We start from the raw sequence: 24,590 nt of genomic DNA on the forward strand, positions 1-24,590 counted from the left end.
CCGCCGCACAACGGGGGTCCCTTACCCCCCAATTCCCCCCCCTGCAAAATCTATGACCAACTTGGTCGTAGATTTTGCTGCTCCTAGAGGCAGGGCTAATGGCTGCAGCTCTGCCTCACAGCACGTCTATCAGCGGCGCATCGCCGCCTCTCCCCCGCTCCTCTTAGTGAAGGAAGACTGAGAGGGGCGGAGGAGAGGCGGAGATATACGCGCTGACAGACGCGCGTGAGGCAGGGCTGCAGCGGTTAGCCCTGCCTCAATGCGGAAGAGATCCCCGGCGAGGACAGAGGGGATTTGGGGGGTAAGGGACCCTCGTTGTGCGGCGCGATAGCGGCGGTTTAGCAGGGGCACACATGCTCCTGCTGAATATAAAAGAAGAAGCGAGTTTTATACTCGCTTCAGATTCTCTTTAAATAGTACAATTTTAACCACTTCCCGACCGCCGCATGTACAATTGGCGGCGGTCCTTGTACGGGCATGGGCGGAGCGATTGCGTCATTCGAGACACGATCCTCCACCGGGGACTGGCTCCGCCCCCCTCGCGCTGTAACCCGCCGGCCGTTCAGAAGCGCCGGCGGGTTACTAGCACCCGGATCGCCGCATACAAAGTGTATAATACACTTTGTAATGTATACAAAGTGTATTATACAGGCTGCCTCCTGCCCTGGTGGTCCCAGTGTCCGAGGGACCACCAGGGCAGGCTGCAGCCACCCTAGTCTGCACCCAAGCACACTGATTTCCCCCCCCCTGCCCCCTGACCGCCCACAGCACCCCTCAGACCCCCCCCCTGCCCACCCCCCCAGACCACTGTTTGCACCCAATCACCCCCCTAATCACCCATCAATCACTCCCTGTCACTATCTGTAAACGCGATTTTTTTTATGCCCTAAACTGCCCCCTGCTCCCTCCTGATCACCCCCCCCCCCCACCCCTCAGATTCTCCCCAGACCCCCCCCCCCTAGATCCCCACCCCCTGTGTACTGTATGCATCTATCCCCCTGATCACCTGTCAATCACCCGTCAATCACCCATCAATCACCCCCTGTCACTGCCACCCATCAATCAGCCCCTAACCTGCCCCTTGCGGGCAATCTAATCACCCACCCACACCAATAGATCGCCCGCAGATCCGACGTCAGATCACCTCCCAAGTGCAGTGTTTACATCTGTTCTCTACCCTAAACACCCACTAATTACCCATCAATCACCCCCTATCACCACCTGTCACTGTTACCCATCAGATCAGACCCTAATCTGCCTTTTGCGGGCACCCAATCACCCGCCTACACGCTCAGATTGCCCTCAGACCCCCCCTTATCAATTCGCCAGTGCAATATTTACATCTGTTCTTCCCTGTAATAACCCACTGATCACCTGTCAATCACCTGTCAATCCCCCATCAATCACCCCCTGTCACTGCCACCCATCAATCACCCCCTGTCACTGCCACCCATCAATCAGCCCCTAACCTGCCCCTTGCGGGCAATCTGATCACCCACCCACACCAATAGATCGCCCGCAGATCCGACGTCAGATCACCTCCCAAGTGCAGTGTTTACATCTGTTCTCTACCCTAAACGCCCACTAATTACCCATCAATCACCCCCTGTCACTGCTACCCATCAGATTAGACCCCTATCTGCCCCTAGGGCACTCAATCACCCGCCCACACCCTCAGAACGCCCTAAGACCCCAGCCCTGATCACCTCACCAGTGCATTGCTTGCATCTATTCCCCCCTCTAATCACACCTTGAGACACCCATCAATCACCTCCTGTCACCCACTAGCACACCTACCTATCAGATCAGGCCATAATTTGCCCCGTGTGGGCTCCTGATCACTCGGCCAAACCCTCAGATCCCCCTCAGACCCCCTTCCGATCACCTCCCCAGTGCATTGATTGCATCTATTTTCCCCTCTAACCACCCCCTGAGACACCCATCAATCACTTCCTGTCACCCCCCTAGCACTCCTATCCATCAGATCAGGCCCAATACAACCTGTCATCTAAAAGGCCATCCTGCTTATGACCGGTTCCACAAAATTCACCCCCTCATAGACCACCTGTCATCAAAATTTGCAGATGCTTATACCCCTAAACAGTCATTTTGAGACATTTGGTTTCCAGACTACTCACGGTTTTGGGCCCGTAAAATGCCAGGGCGTTATAGGAACCCCACAAGTGACCCCATTTTAGAAAAAAGACACCCCAAGGTATTCTGTTAGGTGTATGATGAGTTCATAGAAGATTCTATTTTTTGTCAAAAGTTAGCGGAAATTGATTTTTATTGTTTTTTTTTCACAAAGTGTCATTTTTCACTAACTTGTGACAAAAAATAAAATCTTCTATGAACTCGCCATACGCCTAACGGAATACCTTGGGGTGTCTTCTTTCTAAAATGGGGTCACTTGTGGGGTTCCTATGCTGCCCTGGCATTTTAGGGGCCCTCAACCTTGATGAGTAGTCTAGAAAACAAATGCCTCAAAATGACCTGTGAATAGGACGTTGGGCCCCTTAGCGCACCTAGGCTGCAAAAAAGTGTCCCACATGTGGTACCGCCGTACTCAGGAGAAGTAGTATAATGTGTTTTGGGGTGTATTTTTACACATACCCATGCTGAGTGAGAGAAATCTCTCTGTAAATGGACAATTGTGTGTAAAAGAAATCAAACAATTGTCATTTACAGAGATATTTCTCCCACCCAGCATGGGTATGTGTAAAAATACACCCCAAAACACATTGTACTACTTCTCCTGAGTACGGCAATACCACATGTGTGGCACTTTTTTGCAGCCTAACTGCGCTAAGGGGCCCAAAGTCCAATGAGCACCTTTAGGCTTTACAGGGGTGCTTACAATTAGGCACCCCCCAAAATGCCAGGACAGTAAACACACCCCACAAATTACCCCATTTTGGAAAGTAGACACTTCAAGGTATTCAGAGAGGAGCATAGTGAGTCTGTGGCAGAATTCTTTTTTTTTTGTCGCAAGTTAGCAGAAATGGAAACTTTTTTTCTTTCTTTTTTGTCACAAAGTGTCATTTTTTCCGCTAACTTGTGACAAAAAATAAAATCTTCTATGAACTCATCATGCCTCTCAGTGAATACTTTGGGATGTCTTCTTTCCAAAATGGGGTCATTTGGGGGGTATTTATACTATCCTGGAATTCTAGCCCCTCATGAAACATGACAGGTGGTCAGAAAAAGTCATAGATGCTTCAAAATGGGAAAATTCACTTTTTGCACCATAGTTTGTAAACGCTATAACTTTTACCCAAACCAATCAATATTGGCTGAATGTTTTTTTTTTTTTTATTAAAAACATGTTTGTCCACATTTTTCGTGCTGCATGTATACAGAAATTTTACTTTATTTGAAAAATGTCAGCACAGAAAGTTAAAAGAATCATTTTTTTTGACAAAATTTATGTCTTTTTTGATGAATATAATAAAAAGTAAAAATCACAGCAGCAATAAAATAGCACCAAAAGAAAGCTTTATTAGTGACAAGAAAAGGAGCCAAAATTCATTTAGGTGGTAGGTTGTATGAGCGAGCAATAAACCGTGAAAGCTGCAGTGGTCTGAATGGAAAAAAGAAGGGTCTGGTCCTTAAGGGGGGTAAAGCCCACGGTCCTCAAGTGGTTAAATATATTTACTTGCAGGCTTTTTGAATAGGAAAATGTCATTTGTGTAAAATGTAATTCAAAATAATTGAATGTTTAAACTTCCCACTTTGTAATACTACATATGCAGCACTTATATTTGGGGTTGTTTTCATTTGAATGAAAATCTTAAATGTGGAACTCGTACTTCCATTAAGACTAGGTCAGGGCTGTTTTTAGGCATAGACAAACCAGGCAGATACCTGTGGTGACACCTGCAGGAGGGGGCCCCACAGAGCTATTCATAGCACACTGTGCTTGGAGGAATTTTTATACACAGCTACTAGTTCAATTAAAAAAAGTGTATGAATTGTAATTCTAACAGATACATTGGCGCTGCTTGTTGGCATTACAATGATATAGAAGGTGCTATTAATATGCTAAATAAGCAGTAATTGTTTTAAGTTTAGTCCGCATTGATTTTTGCATTTCTGACCTATAAAGACCCCGGCTGTAAATGAACAGTATAATACTTTTATACAAATGCAATGAGTTGTACTGATGTATATTTTCTGACTGTGAGATTGGGGAGATTTGTGCAGTTGTTTTATTGATATAAGAAAGCTTGTTTTTTTGTCTTCACTTTTTGGTTTCTTAGTAAAAAAAAATGTTGCACAAGCTAACAAATGTTGTCTAGGTGTCAGTTTGAAGTATGTGTGTGCCTGTTTGTTTCCATACCTGGCAATGATGAACATCCTTGCATAGGCAAAGAATTTCTCCGGGTGAACACGTAACTCTCTGTATAGCATCCGAAATTGTCCCTTTCTCTCTCTTTCCGCCAGTATAGGATGGACCCAATATCTTCTACGCCTGCCACAACGTCGGCTCAAAGTTGCTATGATAAATAGCACAACTAATTCTGGCACCATCTTCACTTCTTTTGCTTTTGCTTTGCCTTGCTTCTGTGTCTTCTGTCTCCTCTGTCTCCTCTCCCCTCTGCAAACCTCATCATGTGATCTGGCTTTTTATATTAAATATGTGTGCCTGATCGCATGCTGTGGATCGCAGCGCTGTACAAGATAATTAGACGACAGACACGGCTGTCTCCCTGGGACAGTGATCGGAAGCCTATGACAGCCGATCACGCTGATTGGCTGTCGGGGGGGGGGGGGGGGGGAGGGAGGTGGGAATTAATAGAAAATAAAAAATACAGGGAAATGTATTAAAAAATAAATACATAAATATTTATAAACAAACATCCATGGGGGTGATCTGACCCCACCAACAGAAAGCTCTGTTGGTGGGGAGAAAAGGGGGGTGGGGGAATCACTTGTGTGCTGAGTTGTGCGGCCCTGCAGTGAGGCCTTAAAGCTGCAGTGGCCTATTTATAAAAAAAATGGCCTGGTCTTTAAGGGGTTTAACACTGTGGTCCTCAAGAGGTTAATTGTTGTGGCCAGGACTTTCAGACCTGTTTCTTCTTGACATTTCCTTTCCTCAAAATATCACTTACCACAGGGTAAATTGCTGCAAATGGGAATGTCACTATTAGTACACCATTACTCAGTGTGCTCAGTGTTGCCCGTGACTCATGTATAAGTTGAGCCCTATACTTTTATGAAGTGAATCAGACCTAAATGTCTAGACTTATACTAAAGTATATACATTATTTATAAAGGGACAAAAAAAATTGCCGTTTTAAGCAAAAAATCAGTTTTGGAGGGGTAAGTCCATGGCTACCTACTTCATTTTAACCATTTCAAAGAAATATTGTTTTTACCTTGTTGGTGCCTCTATACTACTATTGCAGTTGTTTCCACCCCTGGAGGAGGGGAATTCTTCCTTTTTCCCGATCTACAGAGAGCGACTTCTTAATCCTGAGTGGGGACAGGTCTAATATGCTTACCTGCCTTCATAGTGGTTACCTAGACGGTAACCCTTGCTTAGGAGTATAGCTGACCTATACTTACCTTCCATACCCAATTTAAAGTACATACTACACTATACTGGGCTCTCGGCGTCTACTCTTCCCTTATAGTATTTATAAATGATTTAGTCATTGTTTGCCCATTGTAAAATCCTTCCTCTCTCTGATTTACATTCTGATATTTATCATGAGACATCTTTACTGCTGGCAGGAGATGTCTGTGGAAGGAGATGCTGCTTTTTTGGCACTAGGGAACACTAGGAAAATTTCCCACAATGCAACAAGGCTCCCACAGTGTGAAAACAGTACCTAGCTGCTGACATCACACTGTGGGAGGGATTTCATCACAATATCTGCCACACAGCGGCCCCTGATGATCCGTTTGAGAAAATGTAAAGATCTCCTGTGCGAAAGGGAGTATCAGCTACTGATTGGGATGACGTTCAGTCCTTGGTTACCGTTCCTCTTTAAGGTGTCCATTAACAATACAAATTAGCTAATGATCTGCCTTCCTAAAGATCAGATCGGATAGTGTTGATGGAGTGAACCGACTATAAACAATTGTTTTATCAATGAGATGATCAATCTGTTTTTCTGGTTGATGCTATCTGAAATTATTAAATTGGTTATAACTTTTCTTTTATGGGCCAGATCAATCATTTCCTTCTGATGACAATTATCAGATCAGAAGGACAATCGTTTGACTTAAGGTGCACATTAATGATACCATTTTAGCAAACAGGTTATTAGGAACCCTAGCCAAAAGTGGTAAGAAACTCAAAAGAAACATGGATATTTAGTGTTACTAAAGGACATGGTTCAATTGCAAGTATTTCTATGGTAAGCAGCCTGCTAGCAATGTGCACATGCACACGCACACACAGGAACTCATATATGCGTACATGCGCACACACACCCACTCACACATAGACAGGAACTCATATATACGCACATGCATGCAGGCATACATGCAAAGGCATGTATCTATTCAAATAAACACACACATTTTGAACTTGTTAAACAAATTTATTGTGATTTATGCTCAACCATATGCCCTCACATAAATAATTCCATCAACTGGTCATTACTGTAGTGTTTTCTATATTTAGCTTCTTATTTTGTGCCAGATTTTTTGGTTTGCGCTGTGCCCGGGACATTATTCCATGAGCTCTTATCTCTTGTACAATACAGCGTAGCTGGAGCAAAATTTCAGGAGGCAAATCTGGCATATTGGGAGGCTGCTGTGAAAGGAAAACAAATATCCCAGTGATGATGTTGGAAAGACAGAATGTAAACTAGTTTACATTTTGAGCATTCATGAACACAGTACAGTGGGCAATATAAAAACACCCTCAAGATTTCTGCATCATAGAGGTTTCCCGTGTGCCAAGACATTCAGTTTCATTTTACACACATCTCCACCTGCTGGTAAACACTGGTATTTTAGGATATGACCGCTAATTGCTAGTATAGCTGGAAATCACTACTGTATATTTAAAGGGAATCTGAAGTGAAAATAAACTTATAATATAATGAATTGTGTGTGTAGTACAGCTGAAAAATAGAACATTAGTAGAAAAAAACATCTTATATTGTTTCCAGTACAAAAAAAGTTTTTTTTTTTTTGCTTTAGTGTCACTTTAAAGGGACCCTGAGCTCTCCGTAAAATCACAATATGGACTTACCTGGGGCTTCCTCCAGCCCAATGTAGCCTGCGAGGTCCGCCGGCGTCCTCCTGGCTCCTCTCCCGGTCTTGCTGGCGGCTCCATTATTTGGTGACTTCGACCTGAAGTCACCTGTGCGCGTCCCAGCCGCGCATGTTACGAGTCATCATGCTGCCTGGCGTGAGAGTCCTGTGCATGCGCAGTTCTCTAAGACTGAACCACACATGCGCAGGACTCTCACACCGACAGGCTACAGAAGGCTGTGGAAAATGTGGAGAAGGGATATAGCTGTTTTTACACTATGGCTAAATAGTTAAATAGTTTGGTTGAAAAAGACATTTGTCCATCGAGTTCAACCTTTCATCCTCCAAAACCCTGGGTGATGAAAAAAGTTGTAAAACTTTAAAGTGTATCTCCAGTTTCCCTAAGAAAAACAATTATTTAAATAATCTCTCTCTCTCTCATTTAGATGTCACCAGCTGTTAAACCTGTCTTTTAATCTTGTGACCTACCACAACTAACTTCAGATCAGATAAAAATATTAAAACATCCAATATCTAAACTGTAGAAATCTACAATAAAAACTGTTAAAAACAGTTAGACACCTTGTTTTGATAGTCTACTTTCAAATTGTATTTAAAAAACATGTATACGATACTTAAAGAGACTCTGTAACATTAAAAAGATCCCCTGGGGGGTACTCACCTCGGGTGGGGGAAGCCTCCGGATTCTAATGAGGCTTCCCACGCCGTCCTCTGTCCCACGGGGGTCTCGCTGCAGCCCTCCGAACAGCCGGGGACTGTGCCGACTGTCAGTTCAATATTTACCTTTGCTGGCTCCAGCGGGGGCGCTGTGGCGACTTTCCGTTCCGAACTACACGGAAATACCCGATCTCATTCGGGTCCGCTCTACTGCGCAGGCGCAGGACACTTGCGCCTGCGCAGTAGAGCGGACCCGACGGCGATCGGGTATCTCCGTGTAGTTCGGAGCCGACAGCCGTCAGAGCGCCTGCGCAGGAGCCAGGAAGGTAAATATTGACGTCACCGCTGCACGGACTCCACGGAGGGCTGCAGCGAGACCCCTGACGGATGGAGGACGGCGTGGGAAGCCTCATTAGGATCCGGAGGCTTCCCCCACCCGAGGTGAGTACCCCCCAGGGGATCTTTTCATGTTACAGTTCCTCTTTAAGACAATTTTTTAACTCTTTATATCTGTATTAATTGCGTACAAAATTCTGCCTGAAATGTTAAAGTGGTCATACATCAGGCGACTTGGCAGCCGATCTGGAACTGGAGACACAGTCTGGTGAGGTGCACGGGGGTAGCATGGAGCATGGACAGCCAGAAGTCTGTACTGGGAAAAGCTTACTAACGCCTGTTAGCAGACCTGACTTAAAGGCTTTTTAAGTGGCCTTACATGATTTCAGTAGTTTAATAGCTTGGTTTTACACCTGGCCAGTTTATGTTAATGTGACGGGAAGGTCTGCATTGAGGACTGTATAAGGAGGAACTTTTCTGTATTTCCTGTTACAACAAAGCAGATCCTGCCCTAGTCTGGCTAAAATGTTACCACCTCGCCAATAAGATACAGCATGATAAAATGTTACCACTTCGTCAATAAGATACAGTATGATAAAATGTTACCACTTCATCAATAAGATACAGCATATGATACATTAGAAGAATCTTGCAGTTTTCTGGGGCTCTTGGCTTACCTTGGTCAATGCTCTGATTAGTCTTATTATCACCATCTCCTCCAGAGGGCAGGGCAAGGAAGTGAGTTTGCTAACACATTGCAGAAGACAACATAAAGTCTCTGCCTGACTCTGCAACACACACAAACAAGAGAATGCTTCTATTATAGCAAGTGTATTCATAATTCAACTCCACCTTCAATGAAAATTACAACAAATGTATCCATCTTCACAAAATGTGTGTTTAGGGCTTGTTCCAACTATAAAACGTGATTGCTAGCACTAGTATGCAATTTGCTTCATATGTGATTTTAATCTGCTCTTCTCCAGAGTAAATACATCTAGTTAAGCTAGTATTATTATTTTCTAACTAGGGTTCTTCATGTGCTTTTAAGATCATTGATCATTTTTTTTAGATCATCTTTATTGTGAATAGGTGCCCAAAACAGTACTGCATGGTTAAATGAATTGTCAATATAAAAAGAAAATACAGTCACCTTGGGCATGATTCACAAAGCTTTTTCACCTGTATTCCTCTGTCTTTACCTTATCTGTGTTACCTTTTTAAGCTCCCAAAGAGCAAAAATATAATCTCATTAAGGTAATAAAAGTAATATTGAAATTACGTTAATCAGGAACAGCTTACTTTGAGTGATTATTTTGCTTTTAAATGTGCTGAAAGGTTATTTTTATCAATTAGGTGATAAATAATGAATTTATGAGAATATCTGTGAATACAGCCCCTTGTCTCATTTATACACTGAAATGTTTACATTTATTTCCTGTTCCCTCTTCTTATCTGCAAATATTTTATCAACAATACCTTTTGTAAAATGTGTGGTTTACGAGACACTGAAGCGAATAAAGATGATGATATAATGACTTATATATGTAGTACAGCTAAGAAATAAAACATAAGGAGCAGAGACATAAGTCTAATATTGTTTCCAGTACAGGAAGAGTTAAGAAACTCCAGTTGTTAAAGAGAATCTGTATTGGTAAAATCGCACAAAAGTAAACATACCAGTGCGTTAGGGGACATCTCCTATTACCCTCTGTCACAATTTCGCCGCTCCCCGCCGCATTAAAAGTGGTTAAAAACAATTTTAAAAAGTTTGTTTATAAACAAACAAAATGGCCACCAAAACAGGAAGTAGGTTGATGTACAGTATGTCCACACATAGAAAATACATCCATACACAAGCAGGCTGTATACAGCATTCCTTTTGAATCTCAAGAGATCATTTGTGTGTTTCTTTCCCCCCTGAGGGGGGAGTGCATAGCAGAACCACAACACTAAAGAACTTGGCAGCCTTCCAGACACAGGCCGACAAGTCTGACAGGGGAAAGATACATTGATTTATTACAGAGACTGTGATAGTACAAAGTGCTGCAGTAAGCCAGAACACATTAGAATAGCTTTTGGAACTTGTAGGATGATAAAAAACAGGATGCAATTTTTGGTACGGAGTCTCTTTAACTATGCAAAAAAACCATTGAGCTCCACGACTTTCAAAGTCGCAGAGAGCTCTGTCTTCTGAAGCTTGTTATCTCAACTGTCAGTCACTGTATCTTCTTTTTCTTGCAGAGGACAGGTCAATAGTTCACTGTCCTGCTCTTTAAAATCATTTAGAATGCTGAGTAGTGTGTAAACTGCAAATATTAGAGAATGACACAATGTTATAAAAAAAACACTATATACTGTAACTGAAAATAAAAATATGAGAATATGTTCTTTGCTAATAATGTTCTAGTAATTATCCATACTACACAACCAATTCATTATATCATAATTTTTTTTTCCGCTTCAGTGTCTGTTTAAATCTATGTATTAGAAGTAAGGTCCACCAGACACATCTGAGATTGTGAAGGTAGACATACTATTTCAGTCTGTCAGCGGTGAAGCTTTCAGTGCATTTCAAAATTATGATCAGAAGATTAAGGTTCTACCCAAAAGGTGCCAATTAATGATACAATCTTGATTGTACAATTTTACCACATCTACGTAGTAGAAGGCAGAGCAGGGACAAGGTCCTCCAGCACCCAAGGCTGAGACACCAAAGTGCGCCCCTCCATCCCTCCCACCCCAGCCGTCACACACTGCTTGCTATTAGACTAAGAGGCGCCACAGGGCCCACAACCTCCCCAACACCTTAATATCTAGTTATCTGGCTTGCAGTCACTGCCATGTATCCCCTTTTCTTATTTCTTTCTGTTTCAAACACAATTAGGAATGACAGCTGAATGAATTGTGCTCCCCCTCCTACACTGCGCCCTGAGGCTGGAGCCTCTCTAGCCTATGCCCCGGCCCGGCCCTGGTAGAAGGGTAAACTGAGTGAATGTACTTTAGATAGTCCCTCATATTTCATAGAAGTGGTAAGATTGTACAATCAAGATTGAATCATTAGTGAGCACCTTAAGTCATATGTCACGATTTGTCTGTTGCCATAGCAATACAACCAGCATATTTAACAAAACAAAAAGAGTGGCATTTCTAGCTACCATTTATAGTCACTAAAGATTTACACATCCTATGGCCATATTAAAGAATGGTGGGAAGAAGAAATAACCATTTCATGCTATACAGAAATTCCTCTAAAGTCAGGAAAATTACCAAGTATAACATATTTAGCACTCTGGGCCACCTATCAGGCCTGCAACATACCTAACTGTGTCATTAGAGATCATAATTGAGTAAATAATCTATTTGAGCCTGAACATTTTTACCTAGTCTGAAAATACTCTTATGCGCTATAGAATCGGATGAGTGACGTGTGACTGATGCCAACAGTTACAAACAATCTGTATCTGCTTTATAATGGTCTCACCCTGTTCAGCTTCCTCAGATTTTGTCTCCAGTTCCCATCACAGAACAGGTTTATCTCTTGCCTATTCAGTACAGGATCCTGGAAAGGAAAGCATAGTTGAGTCATGCCACATACAAGATTCCACAGCTGTCATTCATCTCTGTGACAATTTGATAAGCGCAATGGACAATGCGAGATTAAATGGCACTACCTGAAAAGACTAATGACGTGCCTGGCTGACCCGCAGTGTTTGCCGATCATATCGATGGTGCCAGCTTTCCTCTACACATAGTAAGTGCCCAGAGCTGGGACAAGGTCCTCCAGCACCCAAGGCTGAGACACCAAAGTGTGCGTCTCATCCCTCCCACCCCAACCGTCACACACTGATTGCTAATAGACTAAAAGGCACCACAGGACCCCCAACACCTTAATCTCTAGTTATATGGCTTGCAGGCACTGCCATGTATCCCCTTTTCTTATTTCTCTCTGCTTTAAACACAATTGGGGAATGATAGCTGAGTGAGTTGTGCGCCCCTCCAACACTGCGCCCTGAGGCTGGAGCCTCTCTCGCCTCTGCCTCGGCCCGGCCCTGTAAGTGCCATACCAACAGCATAGCGATAGTGGAAGTTGAAAAATATGTACAAATCTGTGGTGGTTAGTCCCTCCCTACCAGTTCTAAAATGTTAAATGCATTAAATTAACAACAACCGCACCCCACCGCTACCGCCAATATGCAGTGTGAATCCAGCCTCACTAACACCTCAACTAACCTTACCCTTAACACAAGTCTACACTTCCAATTCATTTACCTAACTAACTGAAACGCCTAATTAAGCATATTCTCCTTTCTTGGTAGTTAACCTATATGCAAGCTTTGCACCAAAAACAACCAGCATCTCTACACCAAAATCAGCATTTGCTTCTCCAGTGCTGTTCATCTCATCTCAGTAGGGCCAGTTTAAGCCAAACAGGGGCCCAGGGGCAAAAGTAACTTGGGGGCCCCCTACCCCCATCAAAGTTAGCCCCTGGGGCTGCCCCCTCCCCCCGCCGGACCCACAGGTGGTCTCCCCTGACTGCCCCTTTCATGGCCACATGTTCTGTAGCTCAGCTGCCTTGTAATAACTTACCTGTCCCGTGGCCTTTCTGGCCCAATGTCCGTATTTAGCCTCATTGCCTTCTCCATCCATCGCATGTTTTGTGTAAATAACATGGTGCATAGAGGAGAGGCATGCAGTCTGGCTAAAGACAGAAGGAACGGAGCATTGGCCAGGACAGGTGAGTCATTACAAGGCCGAGCTACAGAACATGCGGGGGGCATGGGGAGCAGTCAGGGGGAGACCACCTGGGGTGTCTGATGGGGTGGGGGGCCCTGGGGCAATTGCCTCCTCAATGGTTGTGCTGGCCCTGTATCTCAGTGCAGAGAAGCCTGAAGAAGACACGCAGTCCATCACTATACAGCACCATAGCCCTTGTACCTAGATAAGCAGCAGTTTTCATTAAAATGAACCTGTTATGGGAACCACACAAACTGCTGCTAATCTGAGCACAGAGGCTCTAATAACTGCATAGAGATGAACTGAGTGCCTGCTGCTCTGCACTGAAATGAACCCGCACTGGGAACCACACAGAGTAGCAGGCACTCAGTTCATCTATATGCAGTATTAGAGCATCTATACCAGGATAGAAAATGAACATGGAGGACATTACATGAGTCTCTATGCCAATTAAAAAGCACCAGAATAAACAGCTTGCCTTTTGGAGCAGATTAGACTATCTCTGGTTTATAAGAAAAATAAAATCCTCTCCTGTAATATAAATCCAGCACTGAAGAGCCAGCTGACAAAAGGTTCAACAGTCAGTGATTTTTGAACTTGGCTATATGCAATCTTTATTGACACAGTAAAGATCATATATGAGCACAAATTAAGCATTGCTGGCTGGTGCAGCTATTGCTGTGCACACAGTCTCCATAGCAGCAGGAGACTGTTATTGCCATGCATTTTCCTATGGAACTGAGCATCCGCAGGCAGAACGGCTGTTATTTTATGGTTTTACCCATTAGTATTAAAAAATGTAAAAGCAATCAGAAGAGGAAATCTGACACTAGTCATATCATAATCTTTCACATGGGTCTGGCCTTACGCACTAACTCTGTATGAGAAGTGTCTGATACAGGCTCTTTACTGCTGGATTTATATTAGAGAAGGAAAAAAAACAACCAAGGGCATGTCTATATGGTAAATGTAAGTTAAAGATTAAAATTCTAGTGTAGTTATCTACTATATTACAAATAAAGCTTATCTACACAAAGCTGGACTTGTGAAAGGGGAATAAGGTGGACTCAGCACTATAGGAAAGTACCAGTTGCCAGTTTCTTCTGAAAGCCCACTTTTAGGGGAAAAAAATCCCCTACAACCCTCTCACTGTCGCCAACAGATAGTAGTTAAAAAAAAAAAAAAAAAAACCTCACACTACTGTTGGGCTATACACATCATGTAACAAACTCACCAGGCAGAATGCAAGCTTCATTATCCAGCAGTTTTTTTGAACAGACCACCACTCCCTCTTCATTGTGCAGTACAGGCAGGAGGGTGACTGACATACCAGCTATCATCCCACCCATAATGCATTGCATGGACACCTGAATATACTGCTAGAGGGAGGTAAAGTTGCAGCTTGTAAGTAGAAGGCTGTGATTTGCTCCCTCTCAGCAGGCGGTGATTGCAGCACCCTTTCCCTGAGAATCTCAGAACTCAGCAAGGTCCCATACCTGCAAAACAGTGCTACAGTGCATTGTGCAGCAGCTGCTCTAAAGGGGCACATCACTGTAAACTGAGTGCATAGAGTCTGACAGATCCTCGCCTTGGCCCTCACACATTGAATTGCTGACTTCATTATAGAGTAATGCCTTGGAACTCTTTGCCTTGATAAAGAGACCCTGTGTGGTCTCAAAACATGGGCTTAAGATTGATCTAAATTGATTTGTTGAAAATGCAAGCATAAAAAGCACAGTCAGGAACAATAACACAATAGAACACGGTCAAACTCAAAGAAACAAGGGATGATCTAACATACACATAAAAGTGATTAAAAAAAAAAGCTAAAGAAGCTGTATAAGGACCAGTTTCCACTAGGTTCCATGTCTGTTTCCATATCGGACCCGGCATCGCACAGATGCCGCAACCAAATCGCTATAGCCATGCCATGCACAGCTGTAGGGATTCGGATGCGGTCTGCGTAAAACTGCAGACAGCACTATTTTTTTAGGGTTGCAGTCTATTGATTTCAATAGACTGCGATTCTGCAACCAAAATCACATGCAGAAAACAGTAGCAATTCTTTGCTAGTGGAAATAGGCCCTAAAAGAAAGAATCATGTATAGGAGTGTAAAATCACTTTAAACTGAGGTAATGAAAACTGACTTACTGAGAGTTGCTGCAACCAGTCCCAGAGCAGAGCGCTCAATATTTTTGGATTACTCTCTGTTGATATCATCGCCCAAGCTCCTTCTTCATTCACAAGGTTCTATAGAAGAAAAGATAACAGTGTATTCCCATTGCTTTTTACAATAAAACATGGTATCTTGCTATGTTTATTCTCGGCCATGGTACAGGTGCTTTCTAAACTTTTAATATATACAGTATGCTAAAACATGTTTTTCTAATACTGTAAATTAAATGTTATGAATAGTATTAGAAATAGTGATGAGCAAATTGTTGGTGCTGTCTTGTGCAGTGTTTATCTTCTTCAAAAAATGGCATCCAAGCTGGGAGTCACCTGGCATTTGCCCACAGATTCCCAGTGGTAACAAAACATAGTACTGTTGTTTTATCTCTGAGCCATCACATGAGCCAACCTACCTGCAAATGCTTTACACTGTCTTGTATAGCAGGTTCAGGTGGTTTTAGTTCAGCCAATGCCTCTGCAATGCACAAAACATGGTGTGGAGTAACCGGATGACATGGCTCAGCAACAGCGTCTTTCTGAAAACAGCCAGAAGACATGAAATGACACACACATATATGAATGGATATCTTTGCAGTTGGCATCATCATTGAACCAAATATTGCAGCTAACAACTAAAGTACAATTAAATTTGAAGCAAATGTGGCTTTTTATATTCAAAACTAGAAGGGTCCTTAGTAATGCACTTTTGTTCTCTTATTCTCACACAATGTGCTTCAAATATTGTTCCTCAAGTGAATGTTTCAGTTGGTTTTTATACACCTTGTTTAGGAACAGGGAGCCTTATGTCTTGTGAACTATTTAGCGTTAATAGAGTCACTTCAATGTAAAATTAGTGTTCCAAAAAATAGGCAGCACTCACATTACATTTGAAGTAATTTCCAACTAAATAATCCACTTTCAGTTTTATATGGTTATAAAAAGTTCACTGGACAGATTAAATTTAACCATCCTCACCTCAGGCCTTTCTTTTGTTGTTCAGCAAAAAAAAAAAAATAAAAAAGAACTGCATGCTCATGGGTGCTGCAATCCGACAACACCAGGCTGCAAAGGGAAATACTAGTGGTGGTTGTTTTACAACCTAACCTCACTTTATAGGTTGTGACTGCTGAAAACAGGGCCATTATGAAAAAAAATGTGGGCCCCATACAAGGTACAGTTCAGCACCCACCTTAAGCACTAAATTACAATTGTAGGCCTTCCACTCTGGGCCCAGTGCATTACTGGTGTACTACCTCCATCCCACGTGATGGAAGTCCTGCTGGGGGAATAGACAGATAGAAGCATATCTGGGAACTTGTTAGGATTCAACTGGAAAAATGGTCTGATTAGCTCAATTAATCACCAGCATAGTTACCCGTCCAAATGCCAGCCAATGAACCCTCGTCCATCATCTGTGGAGCTTCTGTCAGCTCTTGTATGATCATCATTAAAGTAATACTGTGTAAAAATATTACCTGCACGTGCAATCTCTGTAGAATAATGGGCAATGCAGAGAACAGACATAAAAGAAATGGGTGACCACTATCTCACCAAGACGTGTAAGGGTGGGAGACACAGCATCTGACAAGAATCCTATGGTATATGCCAGGTGCATACAAATGATACCCTGTGCATAACAATATATAACACAGAGCAGACCGTTCGGTGTTTGGCTAACAAAGACAGAAGATGGGGTGGGCATACTACATATACTAGATACAGCTTCGCAAGTCCATGGAAAATAAAGTCTGTGTATTAATGAGCAGAAGATCTCTATATATACGGTATGATATCGGGGCTCACATTTGTTATATTGCTGCTTGCTGTCTCGTGCACATCTTCAGGGACACTCATTTTTGTTGCACTTGGTGCTGTTTCAACAAGTTCAGGTTGATGAAGCCCATTGCCTGCTGTGCCCACCTGAAGAAAATACAACAACATATTATACATCACATAAAATGATAACCTATGTTAAGCAACAAATATATATACACATATATTACCCTCAGAGGTCTAAAACATTAGTAAGAGTTCTTGCAGAGAGTTCTCCTACCTCTGCTACAGTAGCTGGCGAGTCATCAGTGAGCAGTAGTTGCAAGATTCCGGTGTCACAACTGATTTGACTCTGCAGGAGGCCTCTTCTCTTCTTTCCTGACCGCTCCTCTTCACAGTCGTCAGTTTCACAGACCGGTGTTGGCATCTTTTTATATTGGCGTTCACTTGCAGCTCTGACAATAATCTGGTGCAGAAGTCTATGAGCAGCCTCTCTCTCCAAATCCACCCAAGGTCCTCTTGCTCTCCTACCTCCTGCCAACTGTGCAAACCTTCGGCATATCACAACCACTGGCTTGGGAATGTGACGCAAGCTACGTGCTTCTTGGCCATGAAGAAGGTTACGTTGACAAACTAAATACTGAGCTAAGGTAAAGGAAGGATAACCAGATGGCACCTGTGTAAAAACTGGCCATTGTGAGCTTAAGAATAAAGCAAAATCATACACCACAGAAACCTGTGATCCAGTCTGTATAGATCCAGGGCGTCGAAGGCGCACAAAACGGATGGCATCTGCAGCATTTACACGACATGAATAGATTAAGTAACAGGCAATGAGGACACCTGAAAAAAAGGGAAGAGAATAAATTACTGCAGTGCTGAACAGTGCATCATCAATAGTAACAGTGGCTACAAAACCACTGAGGCAATGAGCTACAATTTACTGTACAGTGTTGCTATACAGAAGCAAGGTACGCATTTCTATCACAGCAAGGTAAAATGAATGCAGCTTCTTAATGTTTTACTTTTGGTGAAATAAACACTTTTCATCTGATTTTAATACAGACTGTATGGCCCATACCTTATAGTAAGCATTTAACAACAGCCAACAAATGACATCAAGGTCAGATAAGAACTCATACAATGTAAACTAAAAAAATTCCCAACGAAACCACTTAACTAGTGTTTAATACCACCTAATTTTAGAATACATATTTGACACTTAAAGGCTCCAAATACTTTATATCATAATATAGAAGGTAAATCTTCTCTATACCATCTTTTTACTCTGGATTCTTCAATTGTTGGCCATTTTTTTATTTTTTTCCAATGTTTGCTCATGTCTCTTGCAATAACTCATTCATAAATTACCACAAATCCAAATACATTTCATGTAAGTAACACAAGTTAACTACTCTCATCAGTGTTACATAAATTAAATGCATGAAAGTATTGCGAAATTCAGAAAAAATAAGAATAAAGTTAATAAGGTAAGATGAACATCAAGAGCTTTATGTAACTGAATTAAACTGATAACTTTGTATACAATCTGAGTGATTCTGAGGTAACCTAATCTTCCCACTAAGTTTCTGCTTCATGTCATAATTCAGACTAAGGCCTTCTTATTTCTGTAGTATGGATATGGATGTGTTTTTAAACTATGCCTGCACAGAATTCAGAGGTAACACTTTTTATCCACAACACACAATTTCTTAAAAAGGAACTCCAGTGACCTATACTGTAGTAATTTATTCTGGATACCCACTTTTATAGGACTTCTCCTGATTTCAGCATCAGCAACACTTCCTATATCTTATATATTACTGTAAAATGGTATGTGGGGGGCAGGGGTTATACAAGGTTAGTGATTTATAGATGGGGCACCATTTCTGCATTTACGCTTTCTTAGTATACTAGATATAAACCATTTCACAAAGCTTTCCATTAAAGCACACCAGAAGTGAGAGGAATATGGAGGCTGACTTATTTATTTCCTTTTAAACAGTACATATTGCCTGTCCTATTGTCGGGCTGAAATTGGTCGCAATAATTAATGGCCCATGCTTGCTCGATCTGGTGCGTGGGGGTAACGGTGTGCGATATCAGGAAGAGCGACGAACGCGACACCCGGTACTGCCCCCCTAATGTTACATGTTCCCCCCGGTGCCAGGTGCAAGTGATACTTTTCTTCCACAGAGAGTTTAATGTGTGCATTAAACACCAAGTGAACACCTGACATATCTGGCTTAACAAATTTGGCCTTATTGGCTATTCTTGAGGCAATGCTCATGCAAGTATGCATTTGCTTTCGCATGCCAAATCTTGCAGAGTCAAAAACCAATACTGCAAAGCGGTTGCCCTGCAGGAATTAGTTCATGCTACATTAGCACTATCCAGGAGTGCCACGGGTAGGCTACCCAATGCCCCCATACAACCAGGGAGCCTTGGGGCCCCGAGCTCTCTCACTACTCGGAGACCACAGTGGCACCCGGAGGGGGAGGCTGGGGGGCACAGGCGACCCCCCCAAGCGTGGCCAACGCCGGGGAGGGCCGTCCGCACTCTCCTCCTAAGATTAAAAACAGGCACTTACCTTAACGTCCATTGCGTTCTGCTACCGAGCATGACTTGGGTGCAACACATAAGAAAGGAGTGAAGCATGAGCCACCCCAAGCTTGTGGAGCTCGGGGTTGGCTCACACGCAGCACTCCAAGGGGGGGGGGGGGAGGACGGGCGCAGACAGCTCACTCCAGGGCTCACACCACCTAGAACAAGCCATCCACCACCCACCTCCAAAGAAGGGATAGAAATGAAATGCTTCCACGGAGAGTTTAATGTGTGCATTAAACACCAAGTGAACACCTGACATATCTGGCTTAGCAAATTTGGCCTTATTGGCTATTCATGAGGCAATGCTAATGCAAATATGCGTTTGCTTTCGCATGCCCCACAGGGCAACCGCTTTGCGGTATTGGTTTTTGACCCTGCATGATTTGGCATGCGAAAGCAAATGCATATTTGCATGAGCATTGCCTCATGAATAGCCAATAAGACCAAATTTGCTAAGACAGATATGTCAGGTGTTCACTTGGTGTTTAATGCACACATTAAACTCTCTGTGGAAGCATTTCATTTCTATCCCCTCTTTGGAGGTGGGTGGTGGATGGCTTGTTCTAGGTGGTGTGAGCCCTGGAGTAAGCTGTCTACGCCCATCCTCCCCCCACCCCCCTTGGAGTGCTGCATGTGAGCCAATCCCGGGCTCCACAAGCTTGGGGTGACCCATGCTTCACTACTTTCTTATGTGTTGCACCCAAGTCATGCTCAGTAGCAGAACGCAATGGACGTTACGGTAAGTGCCTGTTTTTAATCTTAGGAGGCGGGTGCGGACGGCCCTCCCCGGTGTTGGCCACGCTTGGGGGGGGTCGCCTGCACTCCCCAGTCTCCTCCTCCAGGGTGCCACTGTGGTCTCTGAGCAGTGAGAGAGCTCGGGGGCCCCGCGGCTCCCTGGTTGTAAGGGGGCATTGGGTAGCCTCCCCATGGCGCTCCTGGATAGTGCTAATGTAGCATGAACTAATTCCCGCAGGGCAACCGCTTTGCTGTATTGGTTTTTGACCCTGCATGATTTGGCATGCAAAAGCGAATGCATATTTGCATGAGCTATGTCTCGTGAATAGCCAATAAGGCCAAATTTGCTAAGCCAGATATGTCAAGTGTTAACTTGGTGTTCAATGCACACATTAAATTCTCTGTGGAAGCAAGTGATACATTACCTGTCCGCGGCCTCTGCTTGTCCTCTGCTGGCTCCTGACTTTCTCCATTCTCTAAGCACGCGCACCCCACGTGGTTGCCTAGTGTGACGTTAGATGTCACACATGTGACCACGTTACTAGGCTACCATGTGGCGCGCATGTATGGAGAATGGAGGAAGCCCAAAGCCAGCGGAGGACACTGTGAACAAGCATGCAGATCAGATGCTTCTGACTGAAGTCTGACTGGATTAGCCCCATTCTTGTTTCAGGTGTGTGATTCAGACACTACTGATGCATTTAAATATCAGCTGGATGTCAGGCAACTGGTATTGTCTAAAAGGAATTAAATATGGCAGCCTCCATATGCTTCTAATTTAAGATTCCCTTGAACTAAAACGAATGCTTGGTACACACCATGCAATTTCCAGTAAGATTGACGGGCCTAACCAATCATTTCTGTCATGTCTGATCTGCTCCCAATTGAGAAAAGAATGGATTTTCAGATCATTACTGCACAAAATCGATCCCGTTCTCAGGAGCAGATTTTACATGATGGAAAGTATTGATTCGACCCATTGATCTGACGGAAATTGCATGGTGTGTATCAGGCATAAGACACTGCATGGACCCTCCACCTTTTGAAGTACTGGGCAGCCCATGACCACTTTAAAGCCTCATACACACGGTACAATGTTCCATCAGATCAACCTGTGATCTGATAAGAAATTGCATTGTGTGTAGAGATCCAAATTGTTTCTGATCGATTTTGCGATCAATTTTGCGTTGATAAGTATCCAAAATCGATCGCAAAATCAATCGCGATCCGATCAGACCGGTCGGAAATTATCTAATAGATCCGTCGATCGGACAGGAAATGTTACCGTGTGGGCTCAGCTTTAAATCTATCTGTGAATCCTACCCTAGAATGAAAGAGTTTGTGACACTGGATGCCCCCCTTTGGCCACTACTTGCCCAGACTTTCTGAAAGAACATGGAGGGTATTCTTATGCATGTGCTAAAAGTTACCGATACTGGAAGACTTATCTGTACTTCGAGGTCCTGACAATACATTGCAGCTGGTCTCTGTTACCTGTGCGTCCAAGTCCTGCATGGCAGTGTACAGCTACTCTCCCTTCTCGTGAAGCAAATGCAATGACTTTCACTGCATCAAGTATTCGAGGCACAGAGACTACCCCAAAGTCAGGAAGACCAAAATTATAGAAGCAAACTGTGAAGAGAAAAGTAAAAAAAACATCAGTATAATCACATGAAGACTATTCAGGGTCTTCTGTATTAGGAGAGTATACTGGGAGGAGGGAAGGATTGCAAGTACCAGTTTGTTGAATAGTATTTTATGTTTGTTGGTTTTATTAGCTGAGGATTTCAAGCACACAAATGGAGAATATTGTCTTACATTAACAGTGCTTGCTAAGACATGGTAGGGGAATAATATTTTACAGCGGGAGGGTTATATTGATGGGGGTAGCTAGCACACAGAGGGGGGAATTGTATTTTATGTTGGGAGTGTTACACTGGGAAGTAGCTAGTACATGGAGGGGTGTGATAAAATGTTATGTTTGGGGGCCTGTGCAACTTGCCAAAATTAAGAGAAGCATGAATTCAGATGTCTGTCTGAGAGTACTAATGATAAATGTATGGTAATCAGTCCATGATGGCTGAAGAAAAAAAAAATCAGAAAATTAACCACTTCGCATCGAGACCTTGTTTCCCACTTATTGACCAGAGCAGTTTTGACAGTTTAGCTATGTCCTTATTTAATCAGAAATAACTGTATCCCTACTTATGACACAGAAATGAAATATATATTGTTTTTTTTTCAAGACAAACTAGGCTTTCATTGTATGCCATGTTTTCCCTCGAACAATTTTGTTTTCTATGAATTTGAATGGGGAAACAAAGAAAAAAATAGAAAAAACATTTCTCAGTTTTACCAATTCCAGTTTAAAAATAAAAAGTGCTACTGTAGATAAAAAACACAAATTTTGTTTGGCTATTCTTACTACTTATCACAAAACTTAGATTATGTTCCGGTCACAATTTATGGTGAAGATATTTGATTCTGAAATAATGCTACAGTGTGTATTTTTCATTATGAAATGAGAAAATAAAAGTATTTTTAATAGTAAAAATCAATTCCATTAGCTCAGGAAACATATATTCCCATTCACCAATTAGTGCTACATCAGATAGTGCCAGAAATGTGCACAGGAGCAAGCCCAATCCTGCACAGCACTGCTTCTGTACAAGTCAATTGATTCTACTGACCTGTGGCTTAGATGAAGTCACAGAGGACGTATATCTACTGTCCTGTGGATGAAGTGGTTAAAGTTTCTGAGTAGCCTAGTCCAACTGAAGAATGTGTTTTGCTTAATGAACCACACATTCCTGATTCATTCCCATCAATTAATTTGAGCTGTGTCAAAAATGTGTGAGGACCTCGCCCTTGAGGACAGGAGTTGGTTAGCCCTGGCTTAGTCAATCCAATTAAGTTGTAGTAATAGAATAAATAGACATTATTGTTAAAGCGGTGTAAAACTCTGACATATTATTTAATAAAAACATGTTTTCCTACTTTTTATATGCCATATGGTTATCATATTTGCTTTTGTGCATAAGTATTATTATTCATTTAGAAATGACAAGTTCCCAAACTACATTTTTTTTTTTGCTCTGAGAGCTGCCTTTACATTTTATTCATAACTGGTTTATTAACCACTTCCCGACCGCCGTATTGACAATTGGCGGCCGGGAAGTGGACCCCGCAAGGACCGCCGTATTGACAAATGGCGGCGGTCCTTGTAGGGGCATGGGCGGAGCGATCGCGTCATCCGTGACGCGATCCTCCGCCGCCGCCTGTCTCCGCTCACCCGCGCAACATCCCGCCGGCCATACGGAAGCGCCGGCGGGATGTTAACCCGACGATCGCCGCATACAAAGTGTATAATACACTTTGTAATGTTTACAAAGTGTATTATACAGGCTGCCTCCTGCCCTGGTGGTCCCAGTGTCCGAGGGACCACCAGGGCAGGCTGCAGCCACCCTAGTCTGCAACAAGCACACTGATTTCCCCCCCCCCTGCCCCCTGATCGCCCACAGCACCCCTCAGACCCCCCCCCCCCTGCCCACCCCCCAGACCCATGTTTACACCCAATCACCCCCCTAATCACCCATCAATCACTCCCTGTCACTATCTGTCAACGCTATTTTTTTTATCCCCCCCCCTGCCCCCTGCTCCCTCCTGATCACCCCCCCCCACCCCTCAGATTCTCCCCAGACCCCCCCCCCTAGACCCACCTCCCCATGTACTGTATGCATCTATCCCCCCTGATCACCTGTCAATCACCTGTCAATCACCTGTCAATCACCCATCAATCACCCCGTCACTGCCACCCATCAATCAGCCCCTAACCTGCCCCTTGCGGGCAATCTGATCACCCACCCACACCAATAGATCGCCCGCAGATCCGACATCAGATCACCACCCAAGCGCAGTGTTTACATCTATTCTCTCCTCTAAACACCCACTAATTACCAATCAATCACCCATCAATCACCCATCAATCACCACCTGTCACTGTTACCCATCAGATCAGACCCTAATCTGCCCCTTGCGGGCACCCAATCACCCGCCTACACGCTCAGATTGCCCTCAGACCCCCCCCTTATCAATTCGCCAGGGCATTATTTACATCTGTCCTTTCCTGTAATAACCCACTGATCACCTGTCAATCACCCATCAATTACCCCCTGTCACTGCCACCCATCAATCACCCCCTGTCACTGCCACCCATCAATCAGCCCCTAACCTGCCCCTTGAGGGCAATCTGATCACCCACCCACACCAATAGATCGCCCGCAGATCCGACATCAGATCACCACCCAAGCGCAGTGTTTACATCTATTCTCTCCTCTAA

General features: G+C 43.4%; 2 protein-coding genes across 8 annotated transcripts in view; one reads left to right on the forward strand and one right to left on the reverse strand.

Moving 5' to 3' along the window:
- The window catches only part of TYMP (thymidine phosphorylase), a 98,828-nt gene that overhangs the window by 65,168 nt on the left and 9,070 nt on the right, over positions 1-24,590 (forward strand). The window contains exon 15 of one of the 6 annotated variants that reach the window (XR_011030353.1): positions 7,659-7,737. The exons of 4 other annotated variants lie outside the window; for them this stretch is intronic. Coding sequence is in view for 1 of the 2 variants with exons in the window: in XM_068275893.1 (XP_068131994.1) it covers positions 7,659-7,688 (30 nt within the window). In the remaining variant the exon portion in view is untranslated. Of the gene's footprint in view, positions 1-7,658; positions 7,738-24,590 lie in introns of those variants that run through there. One more of the 6 variants, XM_068275893.1, reaches the window with a different exon arrangement.
- LOC137563447 (protein tyrosine phosphatase domain-containing protein 1-like) overlaps positions 6,531-24,590 on the reverse strand; it is a 40,312-nt gene continuing 22,252 nt past the window's right edge. Inside the window, exons 5-12 of one of the 2 annotated variants that reach the window (XM_068275885.1) lie at positions 21,746-21,883; positions 17,190-17,752; positions 16,940-17,056; positions 15,550-15,672; positions 15,116-15,214; positions 11,711-11,788; positions 8,904-9,014; positions 6,531-6,766 (exon numbers count right to left, since the gene is read on the reverse strand). In XM_068275885.1, coding sequence (XP_068131986.1) covers positions 6,599-6,766; positions 8,904-9,014; positions 11,711-11,788; positions 15,116-15,214; positions 15,550-15,672; positions 16,940-17,056; positions 17,190-17,752; positions 21,746-21,883 — 1,397 coding nt within the window. In that variant the 3' untranslated portion in view covers positions 6,531-6,598. The remainder of the gene's footprint in view (positions 6,767-8,903; positions 9,015-11,710; positions 11,789-15,115; positions 15,215-15,549; positions 15,673-16,939; positions 17,057-17,189; positions 17,753-21,745; positions 21,884-24,590) is intronic. The other variant, XM_068275886.1, reaches the window with a different exon arrangement.

Source organism: Hyperolius riggenbachi, chromosome 3, assembly GCF_040937935.1.
Source record: "Hyperolius riggenbachi isolate aHypRig1 chromosome 3, aHypRig1.pri, whole genome shotgun sequence".
NCBI lineage: Eukaryota > Metazoa > Chordata > Amphibia > Anura > Hyperoliidae > Hyperolius > Hyperolius riggenbachi.